The following is a 19,308-nucleotide window of genomic DNA, read 5'->3' on the forward strand; positions in this document are numbered from 1 at the left end:
TGTTCAGACAGCTTCTGTGATGGATCTGTGAGTGTGCGGTTCTGCTTTGGTCTGTGCTTTTCGTCATTTTGGATATTTATTATATGAAATATGTTTATGTCTACACTTAAAACAAAACTCACAGGGATAAAAACATGCACTGCGAACGTATGCAAACACGAACGCTTTTGTTACCCAAGCTTTACGTATATACTGTAGCAAGTCTTCTTGTAAAGCAATGACGATCAATTCAATTGAATCTTGCTGCATGTTTACAGCTGCGGCCTTGAATAATAACACATCTGATCTCATAGCACAGACATGTGAAAGAAACTCCATCACCCTTTGTGAGTTCACGCCGAAGAAAGTTAAAGTATGCACAACTGCGCTTTACATAGTATTCACGTTTGTGTGCTTGTTCGTCGAGTATGTTTAAAACCACCTGATCAGTATGAACAATGTGTTTAAATACCCCTATGTAGATGGATGTGTTAAGTTTGGGTCACGTGTCTTTGAATGATCTGCGTGAGTTTGGGATGGTTGGATTTGCATGTCTGCTAGTGATGTCATTCTCCGAGCACGTCAGTCTCTCGTGGACTAGTTCACAGGAGGTAGTTAGTGGGAAAAGAGGATGGGTATATGCAGGATGAGAACGAGACCTACTGCAAGGTCTTGTGTAACGGTTATTTTCACACATTACTTTAGAAATCCAATGTGATAACCCCTCAACGCCCTCAGTTAGCATCAAACACCTTCGAGATACACTGAGCAATTTGTCTTTAAAGTTTGGTCCGTATCAGAGGTACGTCTTGCGTTCAGTGCGCAAAATCTCAGATTCATATTAAAAGTAGCAAGTTGAACCGACCAATAGAAATGCTGTAAATGGCGTGTCGCTCACTTTGAAGCGTCCATGGGGATTTCGTAGGCAGCCACCGCGTGTACACACAGGACATGGCCAAATGAGACGTACGTACCCAAATCAAAGTGTTAGCTTGATTCTGGTGTCAGACTCTTGAAACCGTGAACATTCTACGGTTTGGTTTGTTGTTTGAGTGTGCAAATGATATGTTGGACAACTGCAGTGACGTTTTGGCCCAAAGGATGTCACTGTTTCATACAGATTCGTACAAGTCACTTCTTGAGTCTGGGAACAGGGTAAGTGTCGCGGCAAAACACCCACCGGCAGTAATCCAGATCAGCGGTAATGTGAACGTCTTGTCCGCTAATCTGGATCGTGCCCGCTCGACATGTTTCGTAAAATGCACACTGTAGTTACAACTGCTTCGATTCAGACAGAAAAGGTTAAATGGAGAGAAATTAAATTCTAGACATTATACTTTTAAAGGTTTCTGTTATTTGGCAAACTCATTTTTGGACCTCTTTTTTTTAAATACTATGTACATTCACATTAATTTACTGTGGTAATTTCAGATATATTTATATTATGTATATTTATATTAATATGGTACCCTAAGGGCCGTTTTTGAGGTTCCATTCAGTAGCTGAATTCTCTTTTCATATTGCACCTCCACTCTCTCACTGTCTTACAATGCGAGCGATATAAAATATTCTACATGAGGACTCGCATCGTCGATAGTGATACAACAAATCCAACGTTAGGTACAACACAGCTTCTCTTCCGTTTTTTGTCCGATGCTTAGCGAAAACCTAAAAGAAGACAAGTAAAAGAGTAGCGTTCCTCGACTGGAGTACGCACACACAAGCAGATATCGAAGACAGAGACATCCAGAAACAGAAAGAAATATCTACAAGCGATGTTTGATCCCTTCACGAATATCAGCTCGGAGGAGACAAAAGCGATACACAACATGGGGGGAGGTAGAGAAAGCGACAGAAAAGAGAACCGAGTCTATGGCCGTCTCGCGAGAGTCTCGTCATGCTTTGGAAAAAGAGGGAACGTCGTATGACAAAATGAAACGTCTCAGCAGTCAGAGAGCTTTAGGAAAAGCAAACTTCTTAGTGTACGATCCGTTGAGGTTGCCGGCAGCTTCGTTGGCGTTTTAAGCCTTAACGTGTACTCATCCGTGGCTCTTCTGTTCTCACGCCGCTTTCAACGTTCAGGCTGCGATCCTCCTGCGACAGATCCTCGGTTGAGTTCACTGTTTGAGCGTCCGGTCACCGCGGCCTGCGAAACTGGCTCTACTGCTAAAGAGGTGAAGTCGTTTGCGTTTGGTTACAAGATGAGTGCTTCTTCGTAACTTTGGCAGTGTAATAAAAAGGTTTGGATCACGTGTTTTTTTTTCATTTAAAATTCATTTGGGTTCACGTCAGTTCAGAGAGGTGAGTCTGGTGTAGGTTTTCTTGGCTCGCTAGCAAGGTAGTTAACAGGTTTAATGCTATTCTCATCATTGCGTTTTTAGTTTGGATTTTCTTTCGTTGTATTTAAAGCCAAAAATGCTGCAAATAATGGGAGGAAGTAGCTCTGCGTTGGAAGAGTTTCTGTGGGGCGGCATGCTCTCGTCCCACAGTGATGTCGACAGCTGCCGGTTAGTACGTTCGGAGGAATCCAAACTGCGTGCTTAAGTCCTTTCCAAAAATCCCACGTTGGGAAGTGTTCACAATACAGTGCCGCCCCATGATCGCAGAGCATTCCTCACTTAAAGGGCATGTTATGGAGGCCGTGTCGATAACTTTCAGTGCCTTATGCGCTAATAAAATGTGACTATTGGTGGCATCCGATAAAACCCTTCTTGTGTCGAACTTATCACAAGAGAGCTCATTGTGAGCAACGGTTTGTCAAGTCTCGAGTCTTTTGAGAGATGGAGAAAGCTCAAAGTCGGCAGGTCGATGTGTCAAGAGAAGGGCTAAGTATGATGGACGTTCATCAGCTTGTTTCGGTTGAAGGATGCCATAGCAGCAGTAGACGTGGCTGGGCGGGGTCAGGGTCGGTCAACGGGATGAGGAATCCATCAGGGCGGGCGTGGCCGGCGTGGTCGAGCGGGAGACGTTGCTAGAACTCGCTTCCTTGGGACTGCCGCTGCTGGTTTGTCCAACCAGAGAGAGCGGTCCCGGTGGGGTGCTCTCGGAGTGAGTGGGGGGAGCGCTGGACAAGGGGGTGCACGGTGTCCCGAGCGGGACGCTGCTGTTGCCGGGGAGACCCTGCAGGCCTTGGCCGCATAAGTGATGGTGCTTCTCCCAATCCTTGTGCTGGCAGAAGGAGCCGCAGTAGCGCGCTGTGTTGCACCCGCTGCACGTCTCGCTGGCCTTGCGACCGCAGTTCCAGCAGCTCTGCGTGAGGGAAGGTAAAGACGTTTTGTGTTATGATTGCAAAACCAACGATTTGAAATGTTTATTGTTGTACGTGTGCTGTACTTACTTCACTAGAGTCCTCCTGTTGGTTGATGACTGTCAGCGCGTCCTCCGAAGCCTGTCTCTTGGCTTCGGCCAACGCTCTTTCCATTTTGGATCGCTCTGCGGAGATCATCTCGTGCGCTTTCCTCTCTGCATCCGACACGGCCTTCTGCAGCTCAGACATGGCCTGCCTCTTGACCTCATTCACCGCTTCTTCTGAACATGAAGCAAGAACGTCATGAGAAACAGTAAGACAATTAGCCTCCGCTGCCATTCATCTCAACATCCTTTATTGAGGCACTCAAAGCTTTCAGCATTTTTCATTGCAGCGAACAGATGTACATCATCCAAGATTTAAAACGTTCTGTCGGACAAATAAGCTGTTAATAATTGATACCGACGACTGGGGTTACAATAATTTGCAGTTTCCATGGCGGTAAACGCCTTGAATGTTTGTTCACAAGCACGTAAGCACAAGCATTTGCCTAATAACATCGGCTTTAATATTTCATTTTTTTTCTCGCAAATAAATATGGAGAGACGAGACACATGTTTACAGCTGTCTATGTCAGTTGTTTCTCTAACACATCGTTTCAAGTCCCCGGTACTCTCATGAGCGTCTCCTCTTGAGATTTTCTTTAGAATTGCCAACAAAGACAGAGGTGTAAAAATGAACTTGAGAACCAAAGACAAGAGTGCGAGTAAATGATCAAAGGATTTTCATTTTTGGGTGAACTATCCCTTTAATTCTTCGGTGTCTATTTTTATTTCCCCTAATGTATTTAGAAGCATCTGAAACATAACCGAGAAGTCCATCAAGTCTCATGAGCAATGAAAGAGCCAATTAAATGTTCCTCTGGGAGGATGACTTGTTCTGATAATGTCATTATTTGTGAGTAAATGTTTCATGTGTGTGTGTTTCTTTTGTAGGTCGAGCAGGTGTGAGTGGATATAGCTTTAAATAGAAATCCTGAAACTAATTAGGGCTCTTAAACTGCATCATTTGAACCCAAACATTTATCATATAGTCATCGAATCTAGTGAGCCGTCTGTCTAGACAGCATTTAAAGGCATTCGAAAGGATGAGAAGTTCGTTCGGCCATGTATGCTTCAAAAGTCTGAGACTATTGCTGGAAAGGGGTTTACAGTATATTTTATATGATTCCAGTACAATTATTTAAAGATATATTCACTTTTAGAGATAGTTCACCCAAAAATGAATGTGGTTCAAAAGTATTTTCATTTTGGGGTGAACTGTCGCTTTAAGAAACTGTTGACATCATGATTTTGGAGAAATCGAACGTTTGCCAGTGGGGTTCAGAAAATAATATTGTTTTCCCTTTTATACTACATTACTTTTTATCACACTACTTACAAACAGGTTTTTCTTGTTTTAAAGGAGCAATGTGGGATTTTAGGGAGGATCTATAGACAGAAATGCAACACAAAATACAAAACAAATTCTACAAACGTTACACAATGAACCGTTATGTTTGTATTAAACCTTAGAATGAGCTATTTTTATCTACCTATACCCTTTAACACAAAAGAAGATATTTTGAAGAATGTTGTTAACTGGCCCCCATTCGCTCGCATTGGTTTTGTGTCCATACAATAGGGGTCCAGTGATGTTCGGTTACCAACTTTCTACAAAAGATCTCCTTTTGTGTTCTGCGGAAGAAAGCGAGTCATAAAGGTTTGAAATGACAAGAGGGCGAGTAAATGGGTGAACTATCACTTTAACATGCACTTTTGTTAGCATCCCATCGGACCTTTTTGTAACAGGCGACGTTTACTTGCCACTGAGCTCCAGTACAGTCAAATCAAATTATTGATGTTATAAACTACGAGTCTCTCATCTGTAGACCCGTTTAACCGGTCACTTTAGAGACTGTATTTCAGTAGATGTCACTATGTAGGCAGCAGACAGCGTGGTGTTTTGACAGCTTTTAGAACAGAGCTACTGTGTTATGCGGTGCAAGATTTCACAATCTGTCAGGATGTTATGAGTTCTGTGGATGCATGTCTCTTGCTGCAGGGGGTAGATGCACACACACACGTTCAGACTGCACATTTTTCATATGTCTTGGCTCTACACTCTTTGCCCCATAGTGTGTTTACTCTAGACAGTTGGTTGCGAGCATCCCGGTCATAAATATCTGTCATAACGCACCCTCCATTCAATTCTCCATAGACTTCTGCCTCAGGCTACTGACTGTGTGTGTGTGTTTTCAAATCTACATCACTACTGTCTCAGCTGGAAAGCTAGTTAGTATTCAGTTTGTTCTCTCCGCACCTCCCACACACACACACACACACTTCTCGTTTTTACATCCCGTATCTGCTTCATTCTTCACCGCTTCTCTTTTCTCTTCATCATTTTGGTTCTTGTGTGTTTTTCTCAGTATCTTTGAAAACATTAGACTGCTTCAACGGAGCACGCACCACTAAAATTAGTTTGCAAATTTAATTAATTTTTATCAAGGAGACTCGGGAGCAGATGCTGCAGCTATTGGCACGTAATGGAAAACACGGGGCGGCGATATTAGCGTTTTAATCCCACCGGGATGCTTTAGGATTCAGGATTTGTTGTATCTGTCATTGTTTTTGCATGTTTCTGGCTTTAACACAGTCATTTCTTTATTTAATAATTTATTATCTGTCATCATTTCTTTACTTATCCGGTAACAATTTATTTGTTTATCTTTCTCTTTCATCATTATTTATTTATTGATCCAGTAACAATTTATTTATTTCTCTTCATCTGTCATCATTTATTTATTTATCTGATATCAATGTATTTATTTAGCTTTGTCTGTCCTAAATATTTATTCGCTAACAATACGATTTTTGCGTTATTTTCAAAGATGTTTCTGGCCTCACGACAGCAAGGAGCGACATTAAAATGATATAACGGATCACATTTGGAATCGCTGATGTACATCTCATCCTGATGTTACTCACCCTGCTTGTTTTGTAGTTGCTTTAGTGCAGGCGAGAGCTGGATACTCGTGGCACCTGCATGAAAAACAACGCGGTTAAAAATGCTTTTTGTTCACACTAAAAATGCAGCATTGTGTCATAGACAACTGCAGTTCCCTTCTGCCATCACGAATGATAAACGTTTTTACCAAACAGCAATGTTACTGGTGGTAGTGCCCTTTAACCCTTTGGGCTCGGGATGACCCCATCAGTATTGTGTGTGTGACCTACAAAAGACATCCCGGCTCACGTACACCCCCCTCTTTTGGCATCTCTGTAGTAATAAAACAAACTCGACTTTTAGTTGTCGTTCACACCCGCCTGTCTCTCTCCGGGCAGGGTCGTGTTTATCATCCCTACCTGCGATGTACTGCTGTTGACTGCTGCAGTTACCGCATTCTCACTGCAGCTTTGCCTGCAGTTGTCTTTTATGGCAGATGCGATCGCTAATGACATTCAACGGCGTCTCTCGCTTGCGTAACTATGGCTGCTCGGCCCTGCAGGCCAGTGGACATACAGTCTGTCTGTATGTGTTTGTGTCTGTGTGTGTGGAGGACACCGTCCAGCTTCTGAAAAGCACTTACCCGCCTTCCTCCAGATCTCCTCGGGCAGGTAGCCTGAAGCTGGCCGGTGTAGGAAATCTCTGTGGATGTCTGTGGAAAAAAATACAAAAGAGGAGACTTTGTTATACATGGTGATGTCGCGGTATATAGGTTTGGATATTAATAACCGTGATTATCGATATTTTTTCGATATTACAAATGATATCACTTCAAATTAAAATATTGATAATAATTTACACTTCGACATACTGTAGATGGTGGTTGTACACCCCTGAAATATTTGCCACAATGCAAGAAAAGGGAACACAAACTAATCTAAAATTGAAGATGCATTTGACTGATAGCATTGTGTTATTTACAAAGCAGCAAACATTGTGATGATGCCATCGTAACAACAAACATTGTGATATTTTGGCAGCGCATAAAGGCCATTTTTCCCCCCCAAAAAAGCTCCGCAGCTGCTCTGACTGTGTGTGGCATGCCGCGTTGCGAGCATCCGCGCCGGCGTCTGCAGCAGTGCATGTACCTAGCGGCTGCGTGTCGCTGCTGTTAGGAGTGTTGGAGGAGGAAGAGTTGTGGTGGGGAGGAAGAGGAGGAGGCCGCTGGGCGGAGCTCCCACCTTTTTTCATATCCTCCACGTCGCTATAGCGACGGATCCAGTGGTTCATCTCCTCGCGGTCGGCCTCCTGACAGCGTCGCAGCACGGTGAGGGAACGCCTCGTCTTCTCCACCATGTCCATGATGCAGTTCAACAGCTACGGAAAGAAAAACAACGAGGTTGGAAACTGTTTAAGATGTCATCATCCTAGCTACTTTAAATGTGACCGGGCCAAAACAGGTGCTTAGAGGCGTTAAGACGTGTGTGTGTCGGTGATACTTTGGTTGCTTTATGGATAGAGGTTGACATATTGATGTTGAACGAAAATAATGGTTTATGCAAGACTATGCTTTTGGAGTTGAAAATGTACTTATTGCTCTTTTTAAACAATAGACTGGAAAGTGTAATGATGGAAGTATCGGTGATGGTTTGACTGGTTAAACATCACGGCAGCAATAGCACTGCAACAGCTGTGGTGCCAACGGGCGAAGCCAAAACTATTCATCTCCCCCTCTGTTCCTATAGACTCTCTCTCGCCACTCCCTCCTCCGTAACACTCTCCCTATTCCTGTGATGTCATTCCTCTCTGTGTGAGTATGTTGTTGGCTGTATTTATTTCAGTTTTGGACGGGCTCCAGCAGAAAGCCACAGACTGCAGGGCTCGTCTCAGATGCCGACTGCAGTGGGAACTTCCTCTTCTAGCTTCCTCACTCCAGCTGTGGCTTCTTTATTCAATGTGTGTTTGAGGGTGTGTGTGCGTCTTACTGTAATCCAAAAAGGAAGATAACGGGTTTTACATGGTTTCTTGGCGGTGGCTAACTGGTCTAAGGTGGTCCAGGGGGGATCTGGTTTTGACCCGGTTGACCATCAGCATTTGCTAGGTTTTCAACTCTCTTAGGGACGGTTCACCCAAAAACGGAAATTCTGTCGTGAATTGCTCATTCTCTAGTTGTTTCAAACCTGTATACATTTCTTTGTTCTGTTAAACGCAAAGAAAGATATTTTGAAAAATGTTAGCAGCTGACATTTCTGGGACATCGTTGACTACCATAGTAGGAAAAATGGTCAAAGGTGGTCAAAGATGCCCCAGATCTTTTTGCTCTCTTAAATTTCTTAAAATATCTTCTTTTGTGTTCAACAGAACAAAAACCCCCAATAATTTTCCTTAGAAATTAGAAATGTATAAAGCTGAGTAAATGATAACAGAACTTTAATTGTGGGTTGAACCGTCCCTTTAAATGTATCAAACAAATTTGTTTTCTAGACCAACATACGTTATCGAGATGTTTCCATTCCTCAGCCCACTCGCGGTCCGTAAGCCGATGGTCGATCACTTCCTCTTGACGTGTTCCATGCACCGCTGCAACACAAACACGGTGACATGTTAGCACATGACACGAAAGCCGTTTAACTGTGAAATCTGTTATTGCTTGTGTAGCCGGACACATGACTTAAATCAATTAAATCAAAATAATATTATTATGCTTGTTTTCCAGTAAAACATGCTATGCTTTTTATTTGTAGTTCACCTACAAACGAAAATGTTGTTCCATGTTTTGCAACCCACATAAGAAGATAATCTGATGTTTTATGCTTAAGACATCCTTCAAAAGCCTTATTTATTATAAACGAGGTAATTTAGAGCTTCATTGTACCTGTATGTCTGTGGCGATCCCGAGCGTCCCTGTGCTCGGCGTGTCTGTAAGCGTCTCTGTAGTGGTGCGCCAGGGCCATGTCCTCCAGCCGGTAATGCTGCGGGGCCGGAGGGTTAGGATGCGGCAGACCGTTGGGTGGGTGCGAGGACAGACCGTTGGGCGGGGGGTGAGCCGGCAGGCCGCTGCTAGGGCTGAAGCGTTGACTGGGGCTCACCGTGCACGGCCGTTTGGACAGATGTTCCGCGTGCAGGCCATCTCTGTCACCTGTGCCGTCTTTGGTCCTGGAAGAGAAGCGTAAAGACACTTAAGAAGGCCATTCATGATTTGCATGCTTGCAGTCTAATCCATCCATCCCACCCACTGCTCTCTCTCTCTCTCTGTCTCTGAGCTCATGTGTCCAAATGTTGAGGCCAGCTGTGAGCCATATGTGTACTCTAGCCTTCCTATACCAAGAACTGGAGTTAAACCTCAACCTCTTAATCTTTCCCTCCCTTCTTTTTCTCTCCTCTGAGCTGCTGTACGGCGAGAGCTGCTCCCTTTGGCAGATGTTCAGTGACATTGGCGTTTTGGAGCCATCTGGCCGGCTCGCGTTGCAGTGTTGATAATAATCTATTTAGCCGAGAAATTCAGGTCGAAAGCGTCTTTCTCCCAAAGGCAAGCGTAAAATAAACGTTTGTGGCGGCTTTCTAGCAGTTGAGCATTTGACCGGATGCGTTCCGCTCCCCGTCATGACCACCCCGCTTTCGGCCCATAGTGGCGTCTCTTTGGTCAGATATCCCACAAATCAGAGAAACGGCTGGTTCTCCCGTCGCGATAGGGTAAACCTCAGAGATGGAGGTGTACGGATTATAGTAAGAGATTGACCATTGCTCTACCCTCACCCACTCCTTTCTCTCTTTAGCTATTCGTCTATCCCCCCGCCCCCCCGCCGGATCAGTTCAAGCAGGGGTTCATCAACATCACCGTCTGGACACATCTGTGACATATGGGCAGCTACAGTGCAACTAACATGAAGCAGAGGAAACAAATAAAGAGAAATTGGTATATTTGTGCTTCAAATCCCATCATTATTTTGGATATTACGTTCACACAGCAGTATTAAATACAGTTATGAGTAATTATAGTCAATGGAAAAATACAGAATGTGTATATTTCTAATTCAGCTATTTATTTAAACACATTATGAAGCATACATGGAAACATATAATGGTGACATGGTCTGTTTGGATTTACATTTAGTCATTTAGCAGACGCTTTTATCCAAAGCGACTTACAACTGTGGTAAACAATGGAAGAAATTGGAATAACATGAGTACAAAAAAAGCATAAGTGCAATCCACCTTTTTCGCATTTACCCATTATTCGCTAAGGGCTAATGCTTAAGACTTCGCCGCTTGATCCCATTAGTTACAAAGTTAGCTTCAAAGCTTTTAAACATACTTTATAATACTTTTATGTCATTTAAAACAGCGTAATCTCAAAGAGCAGTGTCTAAATTATTTATGAGTTTTTAACCTAGACGGTAGAAAACTAGTTTGTTTCTCACCCAAAGAAGTTGGACAGTGACATCTACTAGGATGATGACATTTAACTTTAGATATATCGTCTTTTGTATGTAGACGGCCAAGAGCTTTACATTTATAAAAAACACTTTCCGCAGCGTTAACATTGGACGAATGCTTTGGCATATAAAATAGAACTGGTCTCATATTTGTATACCACTGTATAAAAAGCGAAGTTTTTTTTTTTGAGAAGCCGCAATTCGTAAATTTTTCTGGATATAATAAATAAGCTGAGAAAGTACATAAAACATTGATTTTTAACTTGTCATCTACTTATTTACACTCGTAACTTTAACTGTACAATAAAAATTAATAGATTGAGCTGTCGGGCACGATTTTCAAGGTCAGTTTGACATCATTTGAAAACGCACACTGTGTGTAAAGTACTTTACTTTATTATAGAGACGGAAAAAGAGTGGCAAACGTTATGTATTGCAGCATTTAATAATGTTGTGAACATTCTGATAAAACTTTCTTGTGTCTGCAAATGATTTTTCCATTAGTCACTGTCACCACGTTAAAAAGATGAGTTTTTAATGAGATTTTAATTAGTTTTTATACTTGTTTTTTAGTTAAAACGTACCTCTTTGTTCATGATGTTCATTCGAGGAGTAACATCAAATAAAAAACTAGAACTTGTTTTCAGAGATTGTTTTCATGAATGTTGTTTTCAGTGTGGCAGTTAATATTTTTTTAATGTAAAACAAAGAACTGTTGCTAATGGGCGTAAACCTTGTATGTACCAAATCGTTACCTTTTCGACCAAGCAAGTGTCGTAAATATATTTAAAGGAATTGCAACCATTGGCACACTCTACCTCTCCCTTTCAAAAGATGTTGTCGCATTTTCGCTTCTTTACCCAAGAAGATAACGTATTTACAAAATGCAAAGCGCAATTTGTCCCTTTAGGGCTACTGTAGAAACAACATGGTGAATTCCTTGCAAGGGGACCCGCGGTGTATGTAGACAGAAATAGCTCATTCCAACATAAAAACAACTTAACGCTTCATGATTTAAGATCTTTATACACCTGCGAAGACAGAGTTATGTATATTATATTGCATTTCTGTCAATAGATCCTGCAAAAAAAACGCCTATAAATAAAAAAATTCCCGCCGTCAGATACATGACACTAAATATGTCTAAATATATCAGTGTTTCACTATTATTTAAATCAGTAAAGAGGCTTGACTTCAGTTATGAGCTGTTCTAGAATCAGTACAGTCTCTGCTCTGCCATTTCATTTGAGGAGGACAGACGTGTTTGCTTGTTTTTGTGTGACGTTTAGACCATCTCATTCTGTTTTTCCTTCACAGACAGCCGGCACCACCTGGCACACCTCCACCTTCCCCTCCTCACAGTCGCCCTCTGTGTGGTCTAACCCCCCCACTCATTACATGTAAGCGTGTGTGCATTTCAAAGTCAGACAGAAGAAAGTATTGCCCAGGGCAAGGTTGTGTTGACATTTACCGTAGCCGTCTGCATTTTTGCTCTTTGCTTGACTTTGTAGATATTTATGAGCGAATGTGTATATAATAGAAAAACGCGAAAAGTCGTGTACCTGTCCGGCGTGCGTCTCTTGCCGTGCTCGTTGAGTTCCAGCATGATCTCGGAGGAGTCCAGGGGTGAGCTGGCGTTGGCGTCCAGCAGCAGCTGCTCGTGCTGGGCCAGATACTGCGCTGGGGTCTGCTTGGCCATCCGGGCACAGTGAAGAAGCTCTCTCTGCAGGAGGGGCAGGTTAGCCTGAAAGAAAGAGAGAGAGAGACCATTGAGATCTTCAATAACATTGACTTTTGATTGCAGAATCTGAGTTCAGTTTGAGGCATTATTGAGATCTTTTCTGGAACTATAGTGACAGAGACATTTGTGAGATTTCTGAGAAATATCTGAGACTTAAGCAAAAGTTTCCATTTGCTCTCCGTTTTATCTCTTTGGTGTCAAGGAGAAATAACTGAGATATTGAAGGGATACTTCACCCAAAGATGAAAAGTCTGCCATCATTTACTCATCTTCGAGTCTGTATAATTGTCTTTGTTCTGATAAACACGGAGAAAGATATTTGGAAGAATGCTTATAACCAGACAGATCTTGACCCCCTTTGACTCCTATAATCACGTTTTTTGTTTGTTTGTTTGTTCGTTCTGTTGAACACAAATTAACACATTTTGAAGAATGTAGGACAGCAAACAGTTCTGGTGGTATTTTTTCCTACTATGGTAGTCAATGGTGGCCAAGAACTGTTTGGTTACAAACATTCTTCCAAATATCTTCCTCTATGTTCATCAGAACAAAGACATTTATCGAGATTTGGAACAACTCGAAGGAGAGTAAATGATGACAGAATCATCATTTTTGGGTGAACTATCACTTTAAAGAGATCTGTGATTTTTCTTTCTCGCGCATAGTTTGGTGGCATTCGAAGCTGGCTAACCACAAAAGTGACTTGTAACCTTGCTGTATGCTAAAAATATACCAAAAAGAATCCGTCCCTAGCATTTAAAACACAAGATACACTGGCGACAGACTCTTTGTGTTTGCTTTCAGCAGGTTTAAGAGGATGAGATTGAGCAGACACATTCTCTGGCCCACCATGTTCATATGAACCGTCTCTCGATCTCTTTTTCTCTCTGGCTGTCAGTTTAACGCTCCGCAGCTGGCTGGTGATACAGATGTGAAGTATCAACACTCCGCAGGCCTCTGACAGCAGCCCGTGAGCAATGTGCTGGGTGCCGTGTGCCCCGGCGCTCTGCTTTCAATAAAACACTCACACCATGAGATATATGCGGTTATGCGTAGTGTGTATCTCACTAACACACAAAGGCTTTCCATACCAAACATTTGCTTGTCCTGTTCATGAGTTTGCGAATATATTTCTCTCTCTATACCATCCAATGCATATACAGTGTGTTGGCGTTTGATCTGAGTTTTGTTTCAGAACACCCATGTTTCATAAAGCGGCTGCTGGTTTTTGGCTCATCTGCTACTAGAACATTCTTTGAGCATCCTTCGCTGACTAAAAGAGTAAACTTGTACTCTCTTTCATTTACGTTATTGCAGTACTAAAGCACTTTGTGTGAACTGGGTTTTTTTATTGCCAGGATGCAGACTCGCTTTTTTATATACAGTAAGCGTCAGAAATGGGCACTCATTTTCGGTTCAGTCCGGTACCGCAAAGGCCATTACATGTGTTAAATAAAATAGTTATTTTTGGTGATATTTAAAGTCAGATGATTACATTTAAAAGCAGTTATTTAAACATGATCTTCCTAGTTTCTAGTCTTTATGTACATGTGTGGTTATGTTGAGTTGGAATCTTGATCTACATGATTTTTTAGAGACGTATATATATATATATATATTCATTTATAGTTTATTGTTTATTAACTGTATAAAAATACATTAAAACTACTCAACAGATAATGATTCTCTGCGGAGGTCCACAGGAGGTTGTGTTTGGGCCACATAATGTTTGTCTTTGCCACTTTAACCGTCTATAGGTAGTTACAAAACGTCTCTATGCGGGCAAATATTTCACAATAAAATATTCACTAGACCAATTCTTTTCTGCTCCAGGTTTCTCTATTTGGACGTAACGTCGGCATGAACCGATCGATCTATGAACGGAAACAAGTAAACTGATTTCCAAGCATAGTCATGATAATACGGGTTTTAATGTAAGTATGTGTAATGTTTCATCTTGCATTTCATCTACAGAAAATTATGAATAAATAAGTAAAATGAATATTTTTTGTGTCATGGAGAAAGAGGAATAAAGCACAGACAACAGAAGCAGCTTACAGCGCTCACTCCAACATCTGCCAGGAAATCTTCTCTGGCCCACAGCACTCTGGGTAAACACCGGCGTGCCAGTTTTAATGAATCACAAACGATGGCCATATGGAGCACAAGATCATTGCAGAGCCGGTGGGTGGTACTTTATCGACTGGACTTCACACACACATATTATTATTATTACGTGTTAAAAGCGTGTAGATGCGTTTAGGGAAATACAGAGAGTGTGCTGACGCTGGCCAACGTCCAGCTCCGTTCACTGTTTGTCACTTTGCTTGTCTGTCTCAAAGCCCCCCCACCTCTTCCCATATGGTGTGCCATAAGGCAGAGCTCCTCGTACGCTTACTGTGAGACTTTAAGAACTCTAGCGCAGTGCTCTCAGACGGCACGCCCACGAGTCCTTCACATGACATCGAAAGCATACTGCAGACTAAAATGACGAGAGCTTTCTCAAATGCAAACTTCAGCTGGATTAGATGGCTTTATGCAACGTCTGAGAGTCAAGGTGCAGCGTTTTTAAAATCAGTCCGGAGACAAAGTCATGTTTGTGTGTGCTTCAAAGGCAAATGTTAAGAAAGAACAAGCGCTTATTTTAAACGATTTGTAGATGTACAATTTTGGATCTGGCAAACACCTCATCAGTATTTGTGTTTGCTGGGAATCGAACCCAAAACCTTTATGTTGCTAACTCAATCCTCTACCAATTGAACAAAAAACACTGAAGTATACTGTAGTATGTTCTACGCGGTATCATGGTGATTGCTAGGGCTTTGATCTTGAAATACGGATATTGACTATTTAAAGTCAACCTCAAATAAATTAAGACTTCTAATGAAATGCTTACTGCTGAATATGCAAAGTAGATTTGCGTTTCTGCGTTCTGTTTTTCAATAGCAACACTGTAAACCGTATTATGTTATACATTATATTATAATCTAGTATTTATTATAGTAAATTGTAGTAAGCTGTTGTTTTTTATATTAACTTTACTACAGTATTTTAGGAAATCTTATAGTGTAGTTTAAAGTATAGTAAGTATACATTATAGTTTCAAGGAATTTTACTATGGTTTAATGTAGTACATATTTATGCAAGGAAGAACTCTGTCAATTTTTCTTAATTTTATGAAACCCTATCCCTAAATCTTCTATTCGGCAATATTTGTTTGTTTGTTAATAAGAATCCTTGATAAAGCCTAATAAAAACCGAATGCAATATCAATGTAACGCTATCATAATCTCACTTCACGATAATACCTCTGTGTAAAGACAACTGTACGGTATTTATTGTAATATTTAACATGACAGATGATGACTTGGAATCGTGCCATAAGCGTCCTCTTTTCTTTATCCTCCAATCATAACTGTTGCTTAGAGGTATTAGTTATAGTATGAGATGGGTCACATGACCTAAAAAATCATTTTATAAAATAAAATAATTGCACCAGATGGATCTTGCCAAAGGTAACATTGTCTGTGTTAGGCCTGGTGGACCTATCGTTACATACAGTCATGTGACCACGATAATATTGATATACACAATATCGATAATATTGTTACATCCCATAATACAATAAAAAACTGATTCATAAAACATCATTCATACTGTGATTTGTCAGAAAGTTTTCGATGCACTAGCAACCTTATATTCAGAGTTAAACGATGGAGTGGATCTGTATAAATGTGTCTGTGCGTTCTTACCTTTAGGAAAGGTATGACAAAGGGCCGCAGGGGAAAGTTGGTGGCCTCCTGAAGCTTGGAGTGAAACTCTTCGATGGTTAAAGTCGAGTTCTGCAAGGACACAGCGTGTGATTGAACAATCCAAGTAGAGCGATACGGATAAAAGCAAACAGCTAACAAGCACTCACCACCAGCCCCAGCACCAGACTCCGGACGCGCTCCCCGATCTCGGGCGAGATGTCGTTGCCGAACTGCTGCAGCGTTGTGAGAAATCGCTTGAGCTTACAGAGCTGTCGGGCTCCGCACGCGGGGGGCAGCTGCTGGGTGGGCAGGGAGGCGGTGGAGGAGGTGGCCGGCCCGTTGCTGAAGCCGTTGGGCGTGGAGGGAGCTCCGTTGAGCGCCGTCGGAGAGTGACTGCTCCCATTCAACACTGTGGAAAGAGGGCCACTGTTTGCGTTAGCACTGTTTATGTCGCTCCTAACTTTGCTCTTGTTTTTCTCCACGTCGCCCCTGGGAAACATCCTCCAGGAAGCTCCATCGCTGCACGGAGAGGGCACATGCATTCCGAGGACCGCCAGAGAACACACGGATACGACGGAAACACCGGGACCGTAACGCAGAGCGCTGGTCTCCACTCGTCTCATTCTCTTCTGAGCGAACCCACCGTCGGACCATCAGCTACCCCTCTCTCTCACTATCTCTCTCCATGACATACATCATTGCTCGCTCACTCACCAAGATACAACTATAAGAGGAACGTGTTAAAGAGGTCCCAAAAATAGCCCACCGGCCCGGGTTACTTTTATTCCGACAGCAGGTGTGTATCTAAATCGGGCCGCGCACATGTCCGCCAGCTGAAAGTACAATTTTGCAGCTTTCACAGGCCCCATCCACACCGTCCATCCATTCCTTCATCTTTCTCGTAATAGCCGCCCTGCGGTTTACATAACGTGTGCCCAAAAAGCCCTGACTACCACAGATAAACAAACACTAGATCACATGACGGCCCATAATCCTCTGGGGCATCGGGAGGTCAGCTGTGTGTGCGTGTGTATGTGTTTGTGCGAGGCTTCATGTTGCAGAACACAGAGTCTTTCATTTCTTTCTTGTCCCTTTTTATCTTGCCATTCCAGGCACAGGGACACATGTGGGTTTACCATGTGACTGCCGCACTTGTGCTCTGGTTTTAGAGTGGCAAGCGGGCCACGCTGCAACCCGTGCAACAGGTGAAACAACAAGGCCCATCATTGCTATATAGGGTAGTGAGAGCTGCCAAGCCCCGAAGCTGCCCACGAATCCCCCCGCAGGAGGTAAACAAATCTCTCGCTGTGTACCCGGAGCGTTCGCACACTCAGACAATGGCTTGAACCAACAAACACTCTCCAACGCACGTGATCACGTTACAAGGGCATTCTGCGCTATACGAATGCTATAAGTGACAGCGACTGTTGTTGATTTAATAAAGACGCTTGTGTTAATGTGCAGGTCAGAAACATATTCTATGCAACCAGCCATTTGCAAGCAAGTGGTGCACTTGCGCACACAAAACTCAATAATTAAAAAAATGGAAATCCGGTCATCGTTTACTCATTTCATGTCATTCCAAACTCGTACGACTTTCTTGAGAACAGAAATGAAGATATTGTGAAGAATGTTGGTACGTAAACATGTAGTGCTGAACAACGATTATTCGTGATTAATTGAAGTTTGCGTTTACATATTATATGTCTGTGAGCTGTGCATGTTCATTTTGTATTTTGTTATAGTTTTAATTTTAGTTTTATTAATGTTTTAAATGATACTTTATTTATAGCTTTTTTGTTTTATGTTCATTTTGGATTAAGTTTTAACAATATAGAAATATGCTTTTGTCATTTTATAATTTATTTTGTATGTTGCTATATAAGATCAATTAATTTGTATTTTAGTTGTTATTTAGTATTTGTTTATTATTACTTATTTCAGTACATTTTTTTGGCCAAATTATTACATTTTTCATTTAGTGTAAATTTCTCCAAACACTTTTAGGTCAATTCTGTTTTTCATTTGATTTCGATGAACAGAAACGTTTTCAAACACTTGCATGTATATATAAAAATAAATAAATGTTTAAGCTATATATACAGTAATTTAACCCTCGAACATGCACATGGCCGATGGGAAGGGCGCTTTTTAGCATGTCTGCATTTTATATTACCTCTGTTTTAAGATTCAGTCAACTATCGTAAACGACGCATCATTTGAAAGCTAAAACACTTTACAATCATGTTCTGAACTTGTTTTTGCAAACAATACAATTGTCAAAAACGGGACGCCTATATAAGAGGTTAAACTACATATACATATTCATATATACATGGAAATATTTCCTAAATAGTATATTTATGTGTCTTTGAATAAAAAATGTATATGCACAGTGCACAGACACATACTATGTAAACACAAACTTTTATTTTGGAAGCAATTCCTCGCGATTAATCGTTGAACTGCCCTACAAACAAGATTTAACCTCAAACACACTTCAAATGCATGAGACATTTCTCAAAATATCTTCTTTGGTGTTATACACAATAAAGAGTCATATATCTGTACAGGTTTTCAACCACATGAGTGTGAATAAACGGATTGCGAACTAAGTTTTTCGATCCTCTTTCCGCTTTTGCAGAAGTTTAAAGTATGCTAATGTCCACTGTAGATAATGCAGTGTGTGTACTTGTGTCACATTATAAACATTTCGATTCGTAATGACTCAAGCGTGCATAGCTCGAAATATTTGCGATCACGTAACTGCATAGAGTGCGTTTCATGACAGATGCGGTCCGCACATACACAGAGCTGATCGTGTTGTCACATCACAGCTGTATTGTCTCCGGGTGTTATGAATGCTGCAAGTTCACTCTCGTGTGTGTTTTTATCAGGTGAACTTACTTGTTGTGGGTGTGAAGGATGCGGTGCGATTGGCTGCCTGGCTGACAGCAGGGGGTGGAGGTGGCATTGTGGGCGGAGTCGACCTGGGCTGGGTTTTGACATCAGCAGGTGAATCGGGCATCGTTTCAGCCTTCCGTGCAGGACTACCTGGCAACATCAAACCGGACACGTTAAACCCAACCTGTGTTTGATATCTTCATTTGTGTACAATTTTGGAATGATATGAGGGTGTCTAAATGATGAACCGATCAAAGCATT

The 19,308-nt window shown here is 41.8% G+C and overlaps 1 protein-coding gene across 7 annotated transcripts in view; it reads right to left on the reverse strand.

Moving 5' to 3' along the window:
• Positions 1-2,248: 2,248 nt before the first annotated feature.
• The window catches only part of cbfa2t3 (CBFA2/RUNX1 partner transcriptional co-repressor 3), a 45,423-nt gene continuing 28,363 nt past the window's right edge, over positions 2,249-19,308 (reverse strand). For 3 of the 7 annotated variants that reach the window (XM_079486136.1, XM_079486140.1, XM_079486137.1), the window contains exons 2-12: positions 19,051-19,197; positions 16,311-16,552; positions 16,144-16,233; positions 12,213-12,394; positions 9,090-9,370; positions 8,709-8,794; positions 7,363-7,591; positions 6,858-6,926; positions 6,256-6,309; positions 3,317-3,507; positions 2,249-3,228 (exon numbers count right to left, since the gene is read on the reverse strand). In XM_079486136.1, coding sequence (XP_079342262.1) covers positions 2,890-3,228; positions 3,317-3,507; positions 6,256-6,309; positions 6,858-6,926; positions 7,363-7,591; positions 8,709-8,794; positions 9,090-9,370; positions 12,213-12,394; positions 16,144-16,233; positions 16,311-16,552; positions 19,051-19,197 — 1,910 coding nt within the window. In that variant the 3' untranslated portion in view covers positions 2,249-2,889. The remainder of the gene's footprint in view (positions 3,229-3,316; positions 3,508-6,255; positions 6,310-6,857; positions 6,927-7,362; positions 7,592-8,708; positions 8,795-9,089; positions 9,371-12,212; positions 12,395-16,143; positions 16,234-16,310; positions 16,553-19,050; positions 19,198-19,308) is intronic. The other 4 variants (XM_079486139.1, XM_079486142.1, XM_079486138.1 and 1 more) reach the window with 3 other exon arrangements.

The sequence above is a fragment of the Barbatula barbatula genome, assembly GCF_947034865.1.
Source record: "Barbatula barbatula genome assembly, chromosome: 1".
Classification (NCBI taxonomy): Eukaryota; Metazoa; Chordata; class Actinopteri; order Cypriniformes; family Nemacheilidae; genus Barbatula; species Barbatula barbatula.